Source organism: Oncorhynchus keta, chromosome 28 (assembly GCF_023373465.1).
Source record: "Oncorhynchus keta strain PuntledgeMale-10-30-2019 chromosome 28, Oket_V2, whole genome shotgun sequence".
Taxonomy (NCBI): Eukaryota; Metazoa; Chordata; class Actinopteri; order Salmoniformes; family Salmonidae; genus Oncorhynchus; species Oncorhynchus keta.
Window position 1 is genome coordinate 63443598 of NC_068448.1, and position 14884 is coordinate 63458481.

Sequence of the window (14884 nt, forward strand, 5' to 3'; positions counted from 1 at the left end):
ATATCAATGGAGAATTATTACATGACTTTGAACCTGCAGGATCAAAAAGATGCTGGAGCAAATAACCAACCAAGTTGGATGTCTTATTATGTAGCACCTGTTCACATGGGTTTATACGGACACAATTTACAGCTGAAGATACAATAATATTTATCAGCTACTAATGCTGTTCACGTAGGAATGGGCTTACACACACACAATTCTCCTCTGGAGAAGAAAATTATATTTATGAAAAAAGAATGGACCTTTTATTTGGAGTAAGAGTTAATAAATAAATTGAGAGTAAAAACATAGACATGTAGCTAGCTACAGGTAACATACAATCTGTGCCAGAAACATTTAGATCTCAGGATGGATATATGAGGAAATATTATTAAATTATACAGTGTATAGTTTCCGGATTGCACAACTCAATTCGTGCAATTCCGTACAAAAATTCTGTACAAAAATAATTTTAGAAGATTTTGTGCGTTTTTTTGTGCGTTTTTGTCTAGATTGATTTGTGTGAAAGACACATTTTTGTGTGACTTAATTAATAGGAAAATAGACATTTTTGTACAACTTAATTGGTAAGAAAATACAAATGTTTGTGCGACTTCATTCACAGATTATACATTTTTGGGGGGTAAAAGTTATTAGACCAATGCATGATGGGCAATGGTGTTCTACACTGCCTTTTTTGTGTCCCATATTTGTTTATATAAAAAACAAATGTGTTAACAACCCACTATTTTTAATCAACCTGGTTGTCACCATAATGATTATATTACAGTAGTAGCTTAACGTTGTTTTTTGTGGAGCCTACATTACACCATTTTTTTCATAATGTATTTTATACATTTATACAGGCTATGTTGAATTTTATGAGGGTTGCCAGATTGGAAAAAAAGTTAAATAAAATAAAAAATATATAAAAAATGTGGTATTGATTAAGGTATTTGATTTGGGAATGGGGATACATTTTTTGATGGGAAATTATAATACACACCATAATACACACACGCGCACACAAACACTTACACACACAAACTCACTTTGTTTGTACTCATGTTGTACTCATGCAGACCTTTGGAACATCTACATTTAAAAAAGTTGAATAAATAAATGTAATATCGACTACACCATCGCAATAAATCCATTATTTATTTTAGCCAGATATAGATATGAAGAAAATGTTATCTATTTCAGAAGAACAGAATAGCACACTCTGAGTTGTCCATATTTTAGGTCCTGATCAGGCTATGCCATATTGTTGTGGGCTATACTAGTTCATTTAGCAGACAAGATTTGCTTAGCATTTCGTGGTGTTATTTTACATTATTTTATAGTATGAAGAATACAATTGAACATAAGCTGAATAAAATAGTTATTTATGTAACTTTAGTTATGTAACTATAGTTATGATATGACTTGCCTAGTTAAATAAAGGTTAAATAAAAATGTCAAAATGATGGGCTATATGTTTTGATTTTTAATACATTCTAAGGCTGCATGATGCTATTCTAATGATGATTTGAAAAAAGTTGAATGAAAGGCATGAGCTTTGCTTTGTTATTTTGTGCAGCCTGTACACACTTCATCAGCCTCTCATTCACAGTTTGACAAGCACTTGATAATGCCTAGAATTTCCCGGCTGCATCCCCTTTGTGTGGCCGTAATGCCCCCTAAAAAAATATAAGCCTTTTGCGTCCAGTGGGCATTGTGGCCTTGTGCTGAATATAATAATTACAATTCCCCTCTCCTTATAATCTCCTTCTCCCAGCTGTGTGCTTCTCACTCACATGGCTCTCTGATCGTGTCTTTCTCACAGGCTACAAGTGAAGACAGACACATCTGGGATGCAGCTGTGCGTGTCCTTATCTAATTCCGAGGCACATATTGAAGATATTGGAAGAACTGTCCACATTTACTTTTCGTCAAACAACAAGATGAGTAGGCCTAATGAACATCAAAAGCACTAGCCTTTGACAATCTACTATCCCCCATGGTACAAAAGTTTACCTATTCTAGTCTGTGTTAGAAATAAATATTCCAAACAGTCTGGGACAGTTGTGGGATGCGATAGATCCCAAATTAATACAACCCCTAGCATCAAACAATCTGTTTAGGCAATGAGCATGACGCAACTGATGAAAAAGTTGAGCTTAAAATGTTGATAAAGTATTAGGCTATTTCTTCACATAAATTGCAGTAGGCTATAAGCGCAAATGTTCCATTAGCAGGAAACACCATTCTTAAAAATGACCGCAAATGCAATCATGCATGTAATGCTTTTATTATAAAGGTGCATTTTTATGGTGAAAATTATCTTCCCCAAATTTGAAACTCACACTCTGTGTGTGTGTGCCAATTAGGCTATACACCCATTGTAAAGTGTATTAATGTGTTTCATTTTAAGAAGGTATTTGGCCACTTTAGTTGGTACAAACCTTATGAAAAAATATAGGCCTATGTGCTAGGCTACATGAGGTGTGTGACTATGATTTGAAAAATCGCAAAAAAAAGCATTCGCTGTTTCTTGCCTTCAGCTGGGCATCATTCACAAGTGATAATATGTCATTCACAAAGTGATAGGGTAATATTTTCACCCATCAGACTATTCTTGATTTAATCTTGTCTTTATATATATTATATAATATATGTGTGAAATTTGTTTTGATTCAGAATGGACCGTTATCATGCACCTGTCTCGAAACAGGGGCAGCAGAAAAAAATATGTGATCTATACTCTTAAATAGCGAAAGCAGGACACTTTCTCGTGGTTAATTTTCATGCCAGCCAGGTAGGCTATACTCCTGTTGTAAGTAAAACCAATGTGCTTAACATTAGAAAAGTTAGAAATAAATATAGTAGGCTTAGCCTATAGAAAGCTGATGGGATCCTCCTCTTTTTAATAGAGGCCATCACTCTGTTTTCTCAATTGCCTATAGAAATGTTGAGGGACATGAGCTCATGGGCTCTCGTGAAGTGTTTGATTAGATTTTCGATTATATTTACATTGATGTCAGAGTGATTAGAGGGACAATAGTGCTGGGTACCAGGCAGTTAGCAAGTTTGGTAGGCTACTAATGACCAGCAGCAGTATCAGAGCATGGAGAGGCCTTATTACTTGACTAAACGGTCACGTGGAATTTGCCTTTCTTCCTGACTCTTGACTGCCGGTGTGGCGATAATACAGTCACCATAACAGCCCCAGTCATGTATTAATTATCTTTAACTGGTTAAATGTTTGTAGTTTGCATGTTTCAGTAATGATTAACATGGTTAAATAGTCGTAAATCTCTGTTTGATTTAGCTTTTGGTATATTTTGCATTGTTATACATATTCTGTTTTTCCACAGAAGAAAGCAACAATTAGTCAACATAGTACTGTAAATAAATTGACACTACCTGCTATAGAACGGAAATTGCTCTCTGTAAATAAATGGTGAGAAATGCTCAGTTTGAAGCCATTCGGCTATGGGTTTCACAGCTCTATGATATATCTATCAGGAATCAAGGTAAGACCCAAGTGCAGACTGTGTGAAGTAACAATGTTTATTGTAACAACAGGGGCAGGCAAACGACAGGCCAAGGCAGGCAGGGGTTGATAATCCAGGGTAGAGGCAAAGGTACAGGACGTCAGGCAGGGACAGGCAGAGTGGTCAGGCGGGCGGGAATTAAATACCCTAACCCTAAGCTATGTTCAATGTCAGCAGCAATTTCCAGTCAGAAATGCTCGGTCTGAAGCCATTTATCTATGGGTATCACAGCTCTATAATAATGATACAAGTTACATTACCTTAAAAATTGTTTATTTACAACCTATGGGGTATAACATATTGGGAATAAGGGTATAGGAGCGTCTGAAAATAATGAAATACCCTAACCCTAAACTATATTTCCACAAACTGAGTGTGAGATTGTGTTGGAATGTAAGACCATATAGATGAAGTACCATTTAGGACCGTCCATCGTTTCTGCCTGGTTCGCACTTATAGTTGATGTCATATTAACGATTCTGTACCCTCTAAGGGACCTTTAATTCATATTTTATCGAGCAGGATTTATGGAGGTCATATCCTCAATGGAAGCCATAATAAGATGTTTAGAAGGACTTTATAATGTGATTTTTATCACTAACTTTAAACCCAACCTTATACGTACGTATACGATCATCTAGTAAGCATTTCTATCCAAAGCATCAACATTGTGCAACAAGTCCACTGTTGTGCTGCCAGCATCATGAGCCAACCAAATTTGGATCCAACCAGATAGACCTTTTACAGACAATTTGTTCAGTCTTGTCGCATGTAGTCATGCTCAAACCCATTGACTTAGCCATAGGAACCACCTAGCATGGGAATCTAGTGCCTACTGGTGTGTCAGGCACCCAAAGTGTGGTAAATCACCAGTTTAGAAGGGACAGTAGGAAACTGGCAAAGGTTTCCAGGGTTACAGGTGTTGTAAGACTCCCATGCTACAGACTTGGCTATTGATCAATTACACATGCATGAAGGACACTGTCACACTCACATTCACTCTCTCTCTCTCTCTCTCTCTCTCTCTCTGTCTCTCACTTTTTCTCTCACTTTCACTCTCTCTGTCTCTCTCCACCTCGTTGGCTGGAGCAGATTGATTCAGACAAATTGTCACCTTGTCACAGCCACAGCCAAAATCTATGTCTTACAATATTTAAATATTGTTAAAATATTAATGCTCATCATAAATAAGAAATGTCAATCTAGGCTCTAATTAGGGAGACCCCCCCCACACACACACACACACCTTTACATTTCCCCAGACAATGAGCTCAAAATCATTTCCCCCCTCATCCTTTTCTTTTATTCTTTTCATACAATTATTTTCTTGTTTTCTTTATTTTCTCCCTTATTTCTGTGTTCATTGTGAGCATCACAGATCTGGGGGAACGTTCCTCTATAACGGACACCCTGACTGACTCACTGGGCTAATTGTTCAGTGTGTCACACATCAGTTTGATTAGTTGGAGAGTTGTCCCCCTGCTGCTAATCTGCCTGTGAGGAACCATTGGTGATGGCTATTATATTTCTGTTGATTTCTCACAATGACAAGAAAACAATGGAAAGCTTTTCCTTCTCCTCGATTTCAGGCAGCCAAAGAGAGCAAGTGTGTGAGTGTGCTTTTGTCCGATCATGTGTGTACCCTTCCCAGTAGATGGCCTCCACAGCCAGCTCTGTAAACCTCAAAGGTCAAGTCACCAGAAACATCAGTCCATTACCAGAGCAAATTACTTATTCACCAGGAAAGAGAGAGAGAGGGAGACAGAGAGACACAAAAGAGAGGTAGAGATACAGACAGATACACAGAGAGAAGGAGAAAGATGGAGAGAGAGAGAGGAGGAAGAGGGAGGGAGAGAGATTCCACTAAAATGATGAAGAACCCTCAGTTTTTAGAGTGATTTTCCGCAGTGTGTGGTTATATTTCATCAGAACTTGATGAGATTAGCGTAGATCTGCTCAAGAAACTTCTGAAGCGTAGCCTTCCAAGTGTGAGATACGGAAATGGGCGGGGTATTTATGTGTGTGTGTGTGTGTGTGTGTGTGTGTGTGTGTGTGTGTGTGTGTGTGTGTGTGTGTGTGTGTGTGTGTGTGTGTGTGTGTGTGTGTGTGTGTGTGTGTGTGTGTGTGTGTGGAGAGTGAAGGTCATGTAAATGTCACCACTAAGGGCAGGAGCACCGTGACAGAGCGTGTGTGTCACATACACAATGATGAGACCTTCTGGCTGACACAGACACACACACACACCACCTCAAACTCTGTCTAGAGTATAGTTCCATTAATCTAAGACTTCTTGGTAATTATGTGAATAAACACACATGCTCCTCTCTTGTCCAACAATGAATCTTATGCTTCAGTTTAATCAATCACAAATGGAGAAAACACACAGTGCAGGTTCAGCATGTTTCCTTTGTATAATGTGTTAACCACGTTACAGCTGACACACCCCACAAGCTGTTACCTCTCCTGGGAATTGTATCAGGATATTGATGTGATATCACACCTGTTCTTAGAGAGGAACAAAAACATACTAAGTGAACCAGCAGTGTGTTTTTCCTTCATGTCTGATTCGTTGAATATCTGCCTAGAGTATATGGTGCCTGTATGGTGAGTTACACTGTGTGTCAGTCTGTATGGTGAGTTATACTGTGTGTCAGTCTGTATGGTGAGTTACACTGTGTGTCAGTCTGTATGGTGAGTTACATTGTGTGTCAGTCTGTATGGTGAGTTACAATGTGTGTCAGTCTGTATGGTGAGTTACATTATGTGTCAGTCTGTAGGGTGAGTTACACTGTGTGTCAGTCTGTATGGTGAGTTACACTGTGTGTCAGTCTGTATGGTGAGTTACACTGTGTGTCAGTCTGTAGGGTGAGTTACACTGTGTGTCAGTCTGTATGGTGAGTTACACTGTGTGTCAGTCTGTATGGTGAGTTACACTGTGTGTCAGTCTATAGGGTGAGTTACACTGTGTGTCGGTCTGTATGGTGAGTTACATTGTGTGTCAGTCTGTATGGTGAGTTACACTGTGTGTCAGTCTGTATGGTGAGTTACATTATGTGTCAGTCTGTATGGTGAGTTACACTGTGTGTCAGTCTGTATGGTGAGTTACATTGTGTGTCAGTCTGTAGGGTGAGTTACACTGTGTGTCAGTCTGTATGGTGAGTTACACTGTGTGTCAGTCTGTATGGTGAGGTACACTGTCTGTCAGTCTGTAGGGTGAGTTACACTGTGTGTCAGTCTGTATGGTGAGTTACACTGTGTGTCAGTCTATAGGGTGAGTTACACTGTGTGTCGGTCTGTATGGTGAGTTACACTCTGTGTCAGTCTGTAGGGTGAGTTACACTGTCTGTCAGTCTGTATGGTGAGTTACACTGTGTGTCAGTCTGTAGGGTGAGTTACACTGTCTGTCAGTCTGTATGGTGAGTTACACTGTGTGTCAGTCTGTATGGTGAGTTACACTGTGTGTCAGTCTGTATGGTGAGTTACACTGTGTATCAGTCTGTATGGTGAGTTACACTGTGCGTCAGTCTGTATGGTGAGTTACACTGTGTGTCAGTCTATAGGGTGAGTTACACTGTGCGTCAGTCTATAGGGTGAGTTACACTGTGTGTCAGTCTGTATGGTGAGTTACACTGTGTATCAGTCTGTATGGTGAGTTACACTGTGTGTCAGTCTGTATGGTGAGTTACACTGTGTGTCAGTCTGTAGGGTGAGTTACACTGTGTGTCAGTCTATAGGGTGAGTTACACTGTGTGTCAGTCTGTATGGTGAGTTACACTGTGTATCAGTCTGTATGGTGAGTTACACTGTGTGTCAGTCTGTATGGTGAGTTACACCGTGTGTCAGTCTATAGGGTGAGTTACACTGTGTGTCAGTCTGTATGGTGAGTTACACTGTGTATCAGTCTGTATGGTGAGTTACACTGTGCGTCAGTCTGTATGGTGAGTTACACTGTGTGTCAGTCTGTAGGGTGAGTTACACTGTGTGTCAGTCTGTATGGTGAGTTACACTGTGTGTCAGTCTGTAGGGTGAGTTACACTGTGTGTCAGTCTGTATGGTGAGTTACACTGTGTGTCAGTCTGTATGGTGAGTTACACTGTGTGTCAGTCTATAGGGTGAGTTACACTGTGTGTCAGTCTGTATGGTGAGTTACACTGTGTGTCAGTCTGTAGGGTGAGTTACACTGTGTGTCAGTCTGTATGGTGAGTTACACTGTGTGTCAGTCTGTATGGTGAGTTACACTGTGTGTCAGTCTGTATGGTGAGTTACACTGTGTGTCAGTCTGTATGGTGAGTTACACTGTGTGTCAGTCTGTATGGTGAGTTACACTGTGTGTCAGTCTGTATGGTGAGTTACACTGTGTGTCAGTCTGTATGGTGAGTTACACTGTGTGTCAGTCTGTATGGTGAGTTACACTGTGTGTCAGTCTGTAGGGTGAGTTACACTTTGTGCCAGTTTGTATGGTGAATTACACTGTGTGTCAGTCTGTATGGTGAGATACACTGTGAGATACACTATAGGATGAGGTACACTGCGTGTGTGTTTCTTTAGGGTGAATTACAGTATGATTTACAGTGTGTGTGTGTGTGTGTGTGTGTGTGTGTGTGTGTGTGTGTGTGTGTGTGTGTGTGTGTGTGTGTGTGTGTGTGTGTGTGTGTGTCTGTTGTTCTGTTGTTTTCACCTTTAAACTTGTTTTAGGGGCTAATTCCCTCTTTAGTGATCTGCTCACTGGTTCGCGTAAAGCTCCAGTCATGAAATGGCTACATATCGATCCTTACAGAGGCAGATTTATTACATAGCCTACGGTGTGTACCTGCCCGTCCTCTGAAGTAGAGTTGGTGGAAGAATTAGATACACATCCTATGAGACATGTTCACCTTCAGTTTATGAGAATGATTTGTTTTCTAAGTTATTTACATTTTGGTCGTTTAGCAGACGTTCTTATCCAGAGCGACTTACAGGGGCAATTAGGGTTAAGTGCCTTGCTCAAGGGCACATCGACATATTTTTCACTTAGTCGGCTCGGGGATGCAGACCAGCGACCTTTCAGTCTTCTCTCCTCCCTTAACCTCTGCTCCCCTCCCCCTCTCCTCTCCTCCCCTAACCTCTGCTCCTCTCCTCTCCGATCCTCCTCTCCTCCCCTAATCTCCGCTCCACTCCTCCCTTCCCTTCCCCTCCCCTCTGCTCCCCCCCTCCCCACCGCTCCTCCCCTAACCTCTGCTCCTCTCCTCTCCGATCCTCCTCTCCTCCCCTAATCTCCGCTCCACTCCTCCCTTCCCTTCCCCTCCCCTCTGCTCCCCCCCTCCCCCCCGCTCCTCCCCTAACCTCTGCTCCTCCCCTCCCCACCGCTCCTCCCCTAACCTCTGCTCCTCCCCTCCCCACCGCTCCTCCCCTAACCTCTGCTCCTCCCCACCGCTCCTCCCCTAACCTCTGCTCCTCCCCACCGCTCCTCCCCTAACCTCTGCTCCTCCCCTCCCCACCGCCCCTCCCCTAACCTCTGCTCCTCCCCTCCCCACCGCTCCTCCCCTAACCTATGCTCCCCCCCTCCCCACCGCTCCTCCCCTAACCTATGCTCCTCCCCTCCCCACCGCTCCTCCCCTAACCTCTGCTCCTCCCCTCCCCGCCGCTCCTCCCCTAACCTCTGCTCCTCCCCTCCCCACCGCTCCTCCCCTAACCTCTGCTCCTCCCCACCGCTCCTCCCCTAACCTCTGCTCCTCCCCTCACCTCTGCTCCTCACCTCTGCTCCTCTCCTCCCCTCCCCTCTTCTCCCCTAATCTCCACCCCGATTCTCTCCTCCTCTAACCTCCCCTCCACTCCTCTCCTCTCTTCTCATCTCTCTGCTCCTCTCCCTCTCCTCTCCTCTCCTCTCCTCTCCTCTCCTCTCCTCCCCTAACCTCCCCTCCACTCCTCTCCTCTCTTCTCATCTCCTCTCCTCTCCTCCCCTAACCTCCCCTCCACTCCTCTCCTCTCTTCTCATCTCCTCTCCTCTCCTCCCCTAACCTCCCTCCACTCCTCTCATCTCTCTTCTCATCTCCTCTCCTCTCCTCTCCCCCCCTCTCCTCTCCCTCTCTCCTCTCCTCTCCTCTCCTCTCCTCTCCTCTCCTCTCCTCCCCTATTCTCCCATCTGCTCCTCTCCTCCCTTTTCCTCCCCTCCCTTCTCCTCCCCTCTCTCCTCTCCTCCCCCAAACCTCCCCTCCCTCCTCTCCTCTCCTATTCTCCCCTCCGCTCCTCTCCTCCCCTCTCCTCCCCTCTCTCCTCTCCTCCCCAAACCTCCCCTCTCTCCTCTCCTCTCCTCCCCTCTCCTCCCCTCTCTCCTCTCCTCCCCTCTCCTTCCCTCTCTCCTCTCCTCCCCAAACCTCCCCTCTCTCCTCTCCTCTCCTCCCCCTATAGACCAGATGCAGCTGGTCAGTGACCAGGTGATGAACTATGTCTTGTATCCCTATTTCCCCCATGTAGCCCCATCCTCCCCCGGTGTCGACTCCGCCTCTTTACAGCGAGCAGGCAGCCACAGCGCCGGCGGAAGCAGCCACAGCGCCGGAGGAAGCAGCCACAGCGCCGGAGGAAGTTATGGTCGTGGGGGTGCCAATAACTACACTACAGTGGGCCCAGGCTATACAGCAGAGGCCTATGCTACAGACCCCTACACTGCAGATCCCTACCGTACACTACAGTACTGCCCATCTGTAGAGTCTCCTTACAGCAAATCTGGACCAGCCATGCCACCTGAGGGCACACTGGCGAGATCACCATCTATAGACTCCATACAGAAAGACCCGAGGTAGGATCAGGCATGCACACACACATGCACACACACATATGCACACACACTCATGCACACACACACATTCACGCACACACACATACTCCTACACACACTCCCACACCATCCCCCACACACCTTCACACAACATCAATCACCATTTCAATCATAGTGTCTGACCTGCAAATCCCCATAGGTCTATCCTGTGGCGGTCACTGGCCTGTATTACCACACATATTATTTCCCATGTTAATCGATCACTGTCAATCGATCACTGTCAATCAATCAGCAACATACAGAGCTGTGTGGTGGGGCTGTAGAGACTAGTAGGAGAGCAGAGAGGTTCACTCTGGAGGGAATTGACAGTCATGTGTGACAGACAGTACTAGTGTTTACACTTGACCTCTCTTTGGGGGGTATTGATTTGAAAACATAGCAGGAGACTTTATACCACAGAAGGTTGGTGGCACCTTAATTGGGGAGGACGTGCTCGTGGTAATGGCTGGAGCGGAATAGGTGGAATGGTATCAAATACATCAAACACATGGTTTGATGTCATTCCATTTGCTCCGTTCCGGCCATTATTATGAGCCGTTCTCCCCTCAGCAGCCTCCACTGACACACGCACACACAAACACACACAAACACACGCACATAAACTGCTTACACACACGAAAGACAGAGAGAGACTGAAGTAGACATTACTGTACCCGCAGAGAGACATATCTTTTCAGTCTCACTCTCTCCACCTCTCCTCCCCACTGTGCTGTGTTGTAGCCCAGCCTTCCTGGTGTGTTTCATTTTTGCCCTGCACATGTCTTTCAATTAACCTGCTCCACTCCCAGTATATATATATATATATATATCAGACAGTGTTCATGTTCAAATACCTTCATTACGGAGAGAATAAGCCTGTGACTGGGCTCTCAGCAGCATCCATCAATCTGTAGAGAGAGGGAGAGAGAGGAGGGATAGTAATGGAAGGAGGAATAGAGGAAAAGGAAGGAGAGAAGACGGTGATGAAAGAGGGGCGTCGGGGACGCCGTGAGAGTTATTTAAGATACTCTTCAAAGAGGTAGGGTTTCAGACCGTTTCGAGAGATGGGCAGGGACTCCGCTGTCCTGACTTTAGGGGGAAGCTGGTTCTACCATTGGGGTGTCAGGACAGAAGAGCTTTGACTGGGCTGAAAGGGAGCTGCTCTCCCGTAGGGGTGGGAGGGCCTACAGACCAGAGGTGGCGGAACGGAGTGCTCGGGTTGGGATGTAGTGTTTGAGCCTGAAGGTAGGGAGGGGCAGTTCCTCTTGCCGCTCTATAGGCAAGCACCATGGTCTTGAAGATGATGCAAGCTTCGACTGGAAGCCACTTGCATGTGCGGAGGAGCGTGGTGACATGGAGGAACCTAGGAAGTTTGAACACCAGGCGGGCTGCTGCATTCTGAATAAGTTTGAGAGTTTGATGGCACAAGTGGGGAGCCCAGCGAACAGAGAGTTGCGGTAGTCTAGACAGGCAATGACACGTGCCTGGATGAGGTTTTCTGTGTGAGGAAAGGTTGTACTCTACCGATGTTGGAGAGCATGAACCTGCAGGAGCGAGTCACTGCTTTGAAGTTTCAAATCAAATGAAAGTTTATTTGTCACGCCGAGTACAACAGGTACTTACAACAGTACAACCTTACAGTGAAATGCTTACTTACAGAATCTAACCAATAGGGCGAAGAAAAGTATGTGTGTGTGTGTGTGTGTGTGTGTGTGTGTGTGTGTGTGTGTGTGTGTGTGTGTGTGTGTGTGTGTGTGTGTGTGTGTGTGTGTGTGTGTGTGTGAGTAGATAAGTAAAGAAATAAAACAACAGTAAAAAGACATTTGAAAATAACAATAGCAAGGCTACATACAGACACCGGTTAGTCAGGCTTATTGAGGTAGTATGTACATGTAGGTATCGTTAAAGTGACTTTGCAGAGAACGACACGCTGTTGTTGTCCAGGGTCATGTCAAGGTTCTTTGCACCCTGGGAGGGGGACGCTGTGGCGTTATCAACCATGATGGAGAGGTCTTGGAGTGAGCAGGCCTTTCCCGGGAGGAAGAGCAGCTCCGTCTTGTTGAGCTTGAAGTGGTGGGCCGAGTTCCAATCCGATATGTCTGCCAGGCACGCAGAGATGCGTGTCACCACCCGGGTGTCAGAAGGGGTAAGGTGAAGAGTAGTTGAGTGCCAAAGCACCTACATCAAATACACAACACACAACACATAATACATGGCAGTAATAGAATACAGGACACTTAAAACTTTACAGGACATTTTTTCATGATGTAAACTGAAATGTTAAAATTTGATTGTGAAAAATACCATTTTAGGAAAAACATTTAAGAGCTAGAGTTGTTGTACAGTCTGACAGCAGTGGGTAGAGTGGCATTTCTCGGGGCCCATTCGGGTAGTGATACAGGACAGTTGGTGGCTGTTTCTCAGGAGCCTGGTGGTGCAGTCACCTCTTTTGGAGGGAGCAGGTCATGCAGTGTTCAAAAGTGTGCATGTCCTTCACCAGGTGCACTGTGGTTGGACTGCTCCACCTCTGGAGATGATCCTCAGGGCCCTCCTCTGCAACCTGTCCAGTTGGGTGTATACTGCGACCAGATCTTCAGTGGGTAGGCCATTTCTGGCGTTTTGAGGCCTTCCTCACTGACTGCTCCACATGGGTGTCACCACTGAGGTTGGAATCTAGATGAAAACCAAGATAGTTGGTCGTTGATACCACTGGTACTTCCTGTCCTCCGAGGATTATTGGTGCAGGTTGTGGAGGGTCTCTTGAAAAACTAATCCGGATTTCCACAGACGTTTTCCTATTCAGGACCATGTTGTTGGACACTTGTAGCTGCTTTGCCTCCAATCCCATGGAAGTGTCCTCCTGGATGCTGGTAGCGGTATGGCCAACGACAGTCCTACATCATCAGCGTACCCAGTGTCCAAAGTGTCACTGAAGGCATTTTTTCGGGTGGACATGTGAAGTAGAAACTGATATGGTGAGACAACGCCACCTTGTGGCATACCAGAGGTCACCTCTGACCAAGGGCTGAATGTGCCATTCGCCATCAACCCCTGCCTTCTTTCAGTGTTGGAGCTGAGGAGCCAGGCAATTCAACTTGGACAGAGTTCAATGTCAGACAGATGTTGCGTGGTCTACTCAACCAAAAGCTTTGGCACAATAGTTTTTTTTTTTGGAGTCTGTAGCTGTCAGCCAGTAGTAGTGCTTGACTTTGTGAGGTAGGCGTACTGGTTTGGACACTCAGATAGGACTGCAAATAGTTTTTTCATGAGAGATTAGAGAGTTAGAGAGATCGGCCTTCAGTCACTCGTAGTACATGGGTTTGACTCTTTAGGTATGGGGACACACATTGTCAGTCTTCCAGGCATCAGGAACAGTCCCCTGCCAATAGGAGGTGTTAACTATGTGTTTGATGACAGGGGCTAGATCTTCTGCTCTTTTAGTAGCCAGGCTGGAATGCCGTCCGGCCCATACATTTTCCATAGGCTGGGTCTGGTCAGTGCTTGCTTTATTTGGCCAATGCTGCACACAGCTCAACCTACTTAGTAGACATGGGCAGGGGCAAGGTGACAAGAGGTGTGGTGTTTGTCAATGCCTCAGAAAATAAGGCATTTAAAACATCAGCCACATCATCTTCTTCAACTCCTTCAACCTGTATTCTCAACCTTGTGTTTTCTTTCGGCCCAGTCCTTTGTTAATGAAGTCCCACCATTCATTGGGGGTTTTCTTCTTTAGGTCCTGGATTTCAGTTTTGTAGTAGTTTTTCTTTACTTTCTTGATAAGAATTTGCACTGTGTTTCTGAATTGTCTCTATTTCATTGTGTGCGTCCCCCCATCTGTTTAGTTTTCCGTCTTTTCCTGATGGTAGCCTTTATTTTTTCAGTCATCCAGGGCTTGTCCTGAGTTGTTGTTTTCTTATTTCTGATTGGCGTGCATACATCAAGTGTAGTTTGAATGCAGGAGTTGAATGGCTACACCTTTGCATCAATGCTCGCCACCTCATATATGGCAGACTATTCAGTACTGTCCATCCACCAAGGCAAAGCCTCCTTTCTGTTCTGGGTTACCAGATGGCATTTCTGCCACTGCACCTCACTTCTTCCCCCTGATGTTGCGTTTGGGGAGAACAGCAGACATTATGATCACTAGAGCTGAGAGGAGCAAGTACACTGGGGGTGTTGAAGTAATTGAATGATTTATTGATATTGATCAGATCGAGGGTAATTCCTCTTTAGTCTTGTTTCATGTCTGGATGGGAGTTTGTCAGCATCTTGATGGGCAGGTGATTCAAGTCTTCACACAGGATGAGACCCATTTGGGGAGAGCACATCCTGATCACATCGACGGTGTTGATGAGATTAATCCACAGTGTTCTGCTGAGGTGTTTTGTCATGTGTCCATGGTGGATGTTAGAGTCCTCCCACTACCAGTTGAAACTGACCTGGGGAATGATTTAGGACGGAGCTGAAGCCACACACTTTGCCTGCGTAATGTAATTCACATACATAGCAACGCCCCCTCCTCTCATCCCCCTCTGGACCGTCTTAACAGTTGATAGTCTTGTATGAAAAT

General features: G+C 44.8%; 1 protein-coding gene across 1 annotated transcript in view; it reads left to right on the top strand.

Annotated features, from left to right (window-relative positions):
* Window positions 1-14884, top strand: part of ctnnd2a (catenin (cadherin-associated protein), delta 2a) — a 389747-nt gene that overhangs the window by 211281 nt on the left and 163582 nt on the right. The window contains exon 12 of the mRNA XM_052483548.1: window positions 9975-10296. Within this exon, the coding sequence (XP_052339508.1) occupies window positions 9975-10296 (322 nt within the window). The remainder of the gene's footprint in view (window positions 1-9974; window positions 10297-14884) is intronic.